This window comes from Solanum stenotomum, chromosome 7 (genome assembly GCF_019186545.1).
Source record: "Solanum stenotomum isolate F172 chromosome 7, ASM1918654v1, whole genome shotgun sequence".
NCBI lineage: Eukaryota > Viridiplantae > Streptophyta > Magnoliopsida > Solanales > Solanaceae > Solanum > Solanum stenotomum.
Genome location: NC_064288.1, coordinates 710,087 through 719,649, shown reverse-complemented (window position 1 = coordinate 719,649; position 9,563 = coordinate 710,087). Strand labels below are relative to the sequence as shown.

Here is a 9,563-nt window from a genome sequence, read left to right as displayed (position 1 = left end):
AATAAATGTGTTGTTCACTTATAGAGTTTATACTAAGCCAATAAAAAATCATTTGATTCAAAATAAGATTATCTCAAATGTTATATGAGATAGATAATAAAAATTGAAGATTCTGAATTTAGTTAATACCCACAACAAACACCTAATTCATGTAACAAAATGTCTCCTAAATGTATAGTCGTTTTCACCTACAATTTTTTCTCACTTTAATCAGGTATCATTTGTTTGTATTCTCACATAGAGTATTACTTAATTTTTAGCTTATGCCAAAATTAATATGCTTAGATGTAATAATAAATCTGAATAATTATTTACCATTAAGCTATCCTCTTAGAATAAAATGGTTATTTTTTAGTTTTGCTCACTTTAACTCGTTTAATATTTCAAAAATAAATTCACACATCACTTTTAACATATTTAAAAACAACAATTATTTTCCTCTTATTTTATCATTAACATTAATTACCCATTCTCCCGTTTATTTTCTAAGAGTATATCAATTCATTTTTATTTTTTATATATTAGTTTTCCATACAGTGTTTGAACTCCATATTGGAGCTCCAACTAAATTTGGATCGCACATTGTAGAATCTATTCGAGAATAACACTTCTAACATAATTTTCTTCATACTTCATACGAGATTCAAAATGAACAAGTAAAAATGAACGAAACCAGTAATTTTGTGAAGGAGAGGAGTTAGGAACCTATTAATTGCTTAGTATTATGACCAAAAGTCATGCGTCTATATTACTGTAGCTGTAGTAGTTACACAGTCAATGCCTCGTACTACTCTCCAGCCGTTTGTTGTTCTGTTGATTGAGTGTCGGCAATGTCCGTTAGAAAAATAAAAATAAAATTACAGAGTGATTAATGACTAATAATTACGTTAATTAAATATTAATTATTCTGTACGTTTTTTCTTTTCCATTATTTGCATATAAGACGATATATACAAAAATGAACCCAATTAAATTGTTCACATTCATTCTGTTTGATTTTATTAGTGTTAATAAATAATAATAATAATAATATTATGTGTAGATGAAGAGCTGTCTTTTTCAAATTCTTCGCTGTCCCTTTCTCTTACCATCCGTTTTTTCTTTTTTCTATTGGTAGCCTTGGTAATGTATTAGTAGTTCCAATTTAATTTAGCGAGCTAAGTGTCAAAAATAAATTTAAACTATTTTTTTAAAAGTTTTATATTTAAATTATTGAGAATGTGAATTTCATATTTAAAATATTTGTCTGTCATAATTTATTTGTCTTAATTATTTTTTAATTTTCCATGTAATATATTTTTAACTCGACGTGGTTAGAGATTGTTAGGCCATGGTATTTAAAAATCGTCATTTTTTTCTTAAAGTTTGAGTTTGTTTGGACTGATTTTTGGCTTATGACTTACAAGCTAAAAATCTTAAATTAGAAATTCCACCTTCTGATTTTATTTATTTTTTTCATTATTTTGACTTAAAAACAGGTGCTTATGAGTATTTTTTCTATTCAAACGCTTCAAAGTTGATTAAAAGATATTTTGGTTTAAAACCCTCAAAAATAAGTTGATCTAAATAGGGTTTTAGTGTCGAGTTAAAATTAGACAAATAAATTGAAACGGAGGGATTATATATATTTTTTTCTCCTTAATTGCCACTCTCTCATCTATCATACAATTACAAACACCCTCTTCTCTTCTCTTCTCTACCTTCCCTTCTTCATCCTCCCTCTTCTCATTTTGGTTATGAAAGTTTTAAGCTTTTTTGGAGAAGAGGGGGTGGGTGGTTCAAGATTTGTGAATGTCACTATGTCAGAGAAGAACACAATCATGAAGAGGCTAGTAAGTACGTTGGTTTATTTTATTATTTTTCATTTTTGTGTTCTTGTTTTTTTAAACTGAGGGTGTCTTGTTTTTTTGACTAAATCTTGATTTTCATGTCTTTAATCTGATATTTTCACTTGAAAAATTAGTGGGTATTTGCTAGATTGTGATATTTGTGGTTAAAAAATGATTCTTGGTTCAATTGGTTTCACTTCTTTTCCTTGTTAGGGGTTGGGGGGTTTAGAACTTAGTATTTGTGCTCTGAATTGGATTTACTAACAGGGTTTTGTAGAGATTTGCTTGATCTCTTGTATTATCTAACTGGGATGCCTAATGTTTTTGTCTACATTGTATTTTCAAGATAAGGATTTGGTGGATTCAAGATTTGTTTGGATGGTCTTTGCAATCATAAAGTTTTGATTTTTATAGTGAAATTTTGTTTTGTCTTCTAGCACATCAATCCTGGTAGAAGGGATCTGATTGGGAAACTACTAATGGTTTACAATGACTTGATGAAGTGTGATATAAATTATGAAAGCTGACTAAGTTATAAATACACTTTTTCTCTTTTCATTCTCATTTGAATTAACACATATCAGGTACTGTAATTTCTCAGTGTTTTGTGCTCCAAATGAAGTCTCTATCTATAGGTTACTAATCAAGTTGAGAGCTTTTTCTATAAAAAGGAAAAGAATATCTACTTGTGTTCTTTCTACTGGTGTTTCCTGTTCCTTTGTCACATCAGCTTTTATGTAGTTGGTTCTTCTCAGCATTTTTCTATTTCTCTGTGAGATCTGCAAACAGTGAAAATATGCCAAAATATGTTAAGGTAGAACCGAGACAATGTATCTCAGTGATGCTGATTAGGGAACTTGCAAATATATTAGGCCACGACATAGATTTTATTAGCTTACATGATAGTGAAAGTTTAGAAATTCAGTAAAATGCTGGATGATTTACCTTTTCTCTTTGATTTTGTTTCCAGGCAGTGCTACTTTTGCTGTTGGTGTTCAGTCATTGTATAGTACAGAGTGAAGCTCAATTTGAAGGAGAATGCAAGTTCAATAAGCATTTGAAACCCAGACCTCACAGTGTGTCAGTATTGGACTTTGGGGCTGTGGGTGATGGAAAAACTATTAATACCGTCGCGTTTCAGAATGCTATTTTCTATCTCAAGTCCTTTGCTGACAAGGGTGGAGCGCAGCTCTATGTTCCTGCTGGAAAGTGGCTGACTAGAAGCATCAATCTTACTAGCCACCTTACACTGTTCCTGGAAAAAGATGCTGTTATTCTAGCATCTGAGGTTAGCTTCTGAACTTTGTCTTAGTGTCCATGTTGCATTTCTTATCATTTTTTTTTTGTGTTTTTAAACAAAAGACTAGCCTAGTTACAATGCTAAAACAATTTCAGCATCATGTAATAGGGTTGTCAACCATTGGTTTCAAGGATGAGATACATTGGCACTTTGGGATTAGGATCTATGGATTACTATTTCACAAATAAAATGAAATTCTTGACATATACATGGTAACTCCAATATAGAGGTTAACTACATAATATGTTGTCACGACTGCAATAACTTAAGTTTTGTTGATGATGGTTTTGATAAGTGCTTCAGTTTTTATCCATAAACTTAGATCTCTAAGCATTTTAATGCATGTCGCGGTTAATATTTTGTGCATTCACTATTCAGGATTTCGATCATTGGGATGTAGTTGAAGCTTTACCATCTTATGGCCGAGGTATTGAGGCACAGTATGGAAGATACCGCAGCTTGATCTCTGGAAATAATTTAACTGATGTTGTAATAACAGGCAAGGAATCCTTCATCGAGTGGTTTATAGTTTTACATTCCTCTTTATTTTACCTTTATGCAACCTGCTTATTTCTTAACAATTCTGCAGGTAACAATGGAACTATCGATGGCCAGGGCTCTATTTGGTGGGAGAAGTTCAATTCCCATTCCTTAAATTATACTCGACCTCACCTAGTAGAGTTTGTTAGCTCCAGAAATGTTGTTATTTCAAACTTGACCTTATTGAATGCTCCTGGTTGGAACATCCGTCCAGCATATTGCAGGTAACTCGATTTATCTGTATAAGGAGTTTAATGTTTCATCTACTTTTGCTTGTTGTAAAATCCGAGTTTATCTAATCCTTGAGAAAATTTTATGTCTTGCAGTAATGTGGTCATTCAGAACTTAACGGTTTATACTCCACAAGACTCCCCGTTCACCAATGGGATTGTCCCAGGTTGGTTAAAAGAAATCATTAATCTTATTTGTTTTAAAATGTCCAAGCTAATTAAAAGCTGTAACCTTAGACCTTCACCAGTTAAATGTTCATAGGTCTTCAAATATATAGCTTTGATTTATCTGACATGCTTCCTCAAGCAAAGGAAAACAACATTTTTAGGATTAAAAATTTAGCTGTTCATAAAGATTAAATGCTAGCTCTCCAAATACTGCTAAAAACTGAGTTCTGATCACACGCGTTTTCTTTAGTATCATAGACACATTTCTCTGGATTTTAGTTGGGCAAAGATGAAGTACTAGCTGTTTTTCCTCCCCTGAGTAAATATTCTTATGATTGGCACATGAGCCCAGAATAGATTTGTCGTTGAGACGATGTGAAATAGTTAGGCCTGATGTTTTGTGAAAACATGTATATTGGTTCCCCTTGTTTTTCTTTTTTTATTCAACAAAAGAAGGATTGGTAACTCTAGACTTGACATGCAACCTTATGCCCACTTTTCAGATTCTTCTGAGCATGTCTGCATTGAAAACAGCAACATTAGCATGGGTTACGATGCTATCGTTCTTAAAAGTGGTTGGGATGAGTATGGGATTTCCTACGGGAAACCTACCTCAAATGTCCACATTAGACGAGTGAGGTTACAGTCCACTGCAGGTGCTGGTGTGGCTTTGGGTAGTGAGATGTCTGGTGGTATCTCCGATGTGCTAGTAGAGCTTAGTTCCCTACATGACTCCCTTTTCGGTATTGAGCTGAAGACAGCAAGGGGAAGAGGTGGTTTCATCAAAGATATTCTCATTTCAAATATTGTTATGGATAACTTGCAAGTGGGAATCAAGGCCACTGGTTACTCTGATACGCATCCAGATGAGAAATATGATCCTTCTTCGTTACCTACAGTTAGTAGAATCACCTTTGAGGACATTGTTGGTACAAATATCTCGATAGCAGGCAATTTCACCGGGCTATCTGAATCTCCCTTCACTTCTATATGTCTATCAAATATCTCTATCTCCGTTTCATCTGACCCTTCTACACCATGGTTATGCTCTAATATATCAGGCTCTTCTAAAAATGTGTCTCCTGAACCATGTCCCGAGCTTCAAGGATCATTTTCCAGTTGCTTTGCTCTTCCAAATCCATACACTGAAGTTGCAGTTTTATAATCCTACCCCGATTGGAACTACTATTCATTCATTAAACCTGAACAACGAGGTACATATCGTGTTCTGGTTCTGGTGTACAATCTTCCAATAAGATGCAAGTCAGAATCTTCGGTCTCATGGTTTACCAAGTCAACGTCAAAAAACTCTGGTGAGCATTCTCTTCAACGCAGCAGCAGATCGTTCCTGTGTACAGCATCAGTTTCTTTTATTCATGTGTAAGAAAAGTTTTGGTAGTTCAGTAAATTCAGATACGTTGTTCCTTGTCGTGTCATTCTTCATTTGATTTTTTCTTTTTACGAAATTGCCTTACATTTGTAAATTGGGTTTATGGAGACTGCAGTAAGATTGGTTAATGCTTATATGGTTGAAGGGGTGTTATTGTTGATTGTCATTGTTGCAATAAAAGTTCTAGCCATTTCATTTAAACATACAAAGCCTATTCTTCCTTCTTTGGTTAGAGAAACATTTGAAGATCATGAGGAAACAGTTTGTAATGCAGAACAATTTAAGTTTATTTCATTCATTCCTTTGATTTAAGTTAAGGTCCTGTTTGTATCCAGTAAGCTTGTAGGCTTGTAGCCATTGCTGATTGTTGCTGCAAAGGTAATCCAGAAGAATGTTGAAATACTGCAGCTAACTTGAGAGGAAACATGATTTGAGCACTATTCTCAAACTATACAATGAATTATTGGCAACCGTAATTGTCTCTTGACCTATAGGTCACAGGTTAGAGAGGCTATGGAAACAATCATTAATGCTTGCATTAGGTTAGACTATCTACATCATACTCTTACAGGTGTGGCCTTTCCTTGAACCCTGCTAATGTGAAATGCTCTATGCAACGAGCTGCTCTATGCAATGCCCTTTCCTTGAGCACTATTCTCAAACAATACAATGAATTATTGGCAACAATAAATTGTCTCTATATGATCTATAGGTCACAGGTTTGAGTTGTAGAAACAGTCGCTAATGCTTGCATTAGGTTAGACTGTCCACATCATACTCCTTCAAGTTTCAAGTGTGGCCTTTCCTTGAACCCTGCTAATGTGAAATGTGATATGCTCTATGCAATGAGCTGCTCTGTGCAACGGCCTTTCCTTGAGCACTATTCTCAAACTATACAATGAATTATTGGCAATGGTAAATTGTCTCCATATGACCTATTGGTCACATGTTCGAGCCGTGGAAACAGTCACTAATGCTTGCATTCGGTTAGACTGTCTACATCATACTCCTTCAGGTATGACCTTTCCTTGAACCTTGCTAATGTGAAATGCTCTGTACGGCCTTCCCTTGAGCACTATTCTCAAACTATACAATGCATTATTGGCAGCAATAAATTGTTTCTATATGACCAATAGGTCACATGTTCGAGTTGTGGAAACAGTCACTAATGCTTGCATTAGATTAGCTGTCTACATCAGGCCTATTCGTTTAGGTGTGACCTTTCCTTGAACCCTGCTAATGTAAGATGCTATGTGCAACGAGCTGCTCTTAACATCGACAAAATATATTAACTTCATAACGATACGGGAATTTTAGCAACTTTAGAATCAATAAGAAAATAAATGTACATAATCAAGGTTGATATACACGTCTTTTTTTGGGCATGTTGCCATTAAGGGATTCATCAAAGCAGAAACTAAAATCTGAAAATTTATCAAATTCACTTGCCATGTCTGAAAACAGCTTTTGAAGTTCCTCCAATGTGTTTTCTCCCTGTTACAATTTACAAATTTCAATCACCAACTTATTACAAATACTACTAAAAAATACATGAAACCAAAAAAAAAAGAAGGGTACTGAAGGCAAATTACCTTAGAGTTCTCAGCTTCCATCATTGTTATCATTTCTTGCATAAACTCACAGAATTCCTGTTGTGTTGAAAAGTGAGCAAGTAGAAATGATTACTTTTAAAAAAAATATATAACTGACAAGTAAAAATGAACGGAGAAATTATGATAAAGTCAGAAGAAAATAGAAACGGACTTTATCATCATCAGAATCATCTCCCACGAGGTGAAGCAACGTAGTGTCATATAGTGATCTTTTCCTCTTGTCTGAGAGAACTGCAAATTGATAGATATATATGGTCAATGCAAACATATATGGTTATATAAAATTGAAGCGGAATCAGAATTTTAATTTGATAGATTCAATCGATAGGTAATTCATTAAACCCCTTGCTTATTAATATGCTTTTAAGCTTATGTGTACAAAAAATAGATACGTAAGGTCTGTTAGGTCAGAACGAACAATAAGCACATGCTATGAGCTACTCCCTCCGTCCNGCGGAATCAGAATTTTAATTTGATAGATTCAATCGATAGGTAATTCATTAAACCCCTTGCTTATTAATATGCTTTTAAGCTTATGTGTCCAAAAAATAGATACGTAAGGTTTGTTAGGTCAAAACGAACAATAAGCACATGCTATGAGCTATGTGACATGTGACATGTAAAGTGCATTAATTTGGTGGGGAGGAGGTTAAGAAGGTAAATTCACATACCAGAATAAGCTTCTTGAATTTGTTGAAATCTATGTTTAGCTTCTCCCCTAATGCAAGGATCCTTCTTCATCCATCTATCTGGGTGCCATTTCTTCAATCAACACATAAAATAAATCATAAATCAAAAGCTACAAGTAAAATAAAGCACAACACAAAAAATGAAACAAAATCTCGTGATCTTAAACAAGTCAGGTAAAATATTAAAGAGTAATCAAATGTAGAAAGAGACATGAGTTCATCTATTAGTTCACGAAAACTCAATAGCTTTTACCATGAACCCTTTATATATAGTTTGAAATCATCTAAGTTAGCGTTTAATCATAAATTTGTTGAAACTTGAAAAAAAATGAGTTTTAAAAATTGTGTAAAAAATAATTCTTCAAATTGTACTTGATTCACTTTGAATTATATTTTCAAATTTTTATAAGTGAAAGTGACTCAAAAATTGGCATAGGCTAGTTTCTAGAAATTGAATATCCGATCAAATTTCATGTACAAACAATATTTTTAATTACCATTTTCTTAAATCTGCTCCAAAAATCTATGGCAAGGGAACTAAATATCTATAAATATATACTTTTAAAACTTGATATCATTATAAAAAATCGTAAACTTTATATATATATATATATATAAACTAAAAAGAAAAATAAGACACGAAAAAGACTACCAGAGCAAGTTTTCTGTAAGCACAACGAATTTCAGAATGTGAAGCTTGTTTACAGATTCCAAGAACATCATAGTAGCAGGAACCTCCATTATTGTTGGACACAAATTCCATTTTCTTGAACAAAGGGAGAAATTTTATTTTATTTGGTGAATATAATACTAATATATTGCTCACTTGGTTTTAGCGTACAAGAAAAAGGTTGTTACTTTGTTAAGGTTTTGGTAGGTGCAAGAAATGAATTTAATAATAATCACAAATATCACATGATTCTAGAAGGGAGATTTATTCATAAGAAGGTTCTAGATCTTAATTACTACTTTTAGAAACTGTTTCGATTTCTAGAAGTGTAGTTATACCCACAAATTGTGCAAGTTGAGGAAAATGTGTATGTGGTGTTCCTATGGGGGAGGTTCTATGTGGTCACTGTCTTCCTTCTAGAAATTTCTTGCATCTTATAATCTTTCTTTGTTGATGGGTACAGGTCGTTTGATAGCCAATTAAAGTTATGCAGATATAATGATGGTATGTAAGAGAATTTATATATTATTTTATAGAAATATGAGGGATAGCGTTATAGAGTTAGAAAAAAGACAAGTACTTTAGTGGAAAATAGTGAAAGATTGGCTATAGTAAACATAAGGAGAGGTAGATGTAGACAGTAAAAATCTTGAGGAAAGATGATTAGACTTGACATGGCGGCGCACATGTAACTTATCAGAGACATTTCTAGATAGGAAAATATGGAGATCGAGGATTATGGTAGAAAGTTAGTAGGTTGAGTGTTGTCTAGTGCCATTTTTAGTATTGTTATATTACTTTCTTATTGTCTTATTCTTTGATTTTAGTATTACCTTAGATTTCATTTGCTTCGGTTATCATTTTTTTTCTAGTATCATGACTGTTCTCTTCTTTTTTTGTTTTCAACATTATCTCTTCACTATCGTATTTGTTTGGCATACTGGTTTTTTATATGCTTTACTTGAATCTAGGATCTATCGGATACAACCTTTGTACCTTCACAAGGTAGGGTTAAGGCTTCACACAAAACACCATCCGCACCCCACTTTTAAAATTACACTTATGTATGTTGTTGTTACTATCTTTCACCAGCACAAATAACAAATAACTCTGTCCATAAAAATTGGATGGATG

The 9,563-nt window shown here is 33.3% G+C and overlaps 2 protein-coding genes across 2 annotated transcripts; one reads left to right on the top strand and one right to left on the bottom strand.

Moving 5' to 3' along the window:
• The first annotated feature begins 1,628 nt into the window (after positions 1 to 1,628).
• LOC125870553 (probable polygalacturonase) lies at positions 1,629 to 5,658 on the top strand. The gene is made up of 6 exons (XM_049551009.1): positions 1,629 to 1,832; positions 2,800 to 3,117; positions 3,508 to 3,628; positions 3,719 to 3,893; positions 3,996 to 4,066; positions 4,571 to 5,658. The coding sequence occupies exons 1-6, from the start codon at positions 1,737 to 1,739 to the stop codon at positions 5,230 to 5,232; spliced, it is 1,443 nt and encodes a 480-aa protein (XP_049406966.1). The 5' UTR covers positions 1,629 to 1,736; the 3' UTR covers positions 5,233 to 5,658.
• Positions 5,659 to 6,758: 1,100 nt separating this feature from the next.
• LOC125870554 (uncharacterized) lies at positions 6,759 to 8,563 on the bottom strand. The gene is made up of 5 exons (XM_049551010.1): positions 8,412 to 8,563; positions 7,742 to 7,832; positions 7,222 to 7,301; positions 7,050 to 7,106; positions 6,759 to 6,951 (listed from the first exon to the last, which is right to left on the bottom strand). The coding sequence occupies exons 1-5, from the start codon at positions 8,520 to 8,522 to the stop codon at positions 6,811 to 6,813; spliced, it is 480 nt and encodes a 159-aa protein (XP_049406967.1). The 5' UTR covers positions 8,523 to 8,563; the 3' UTR covers positions 6,759 to 6,810.
• Positions 8,564 to 9,563: the final 1,000 nt, after the last annotated feature.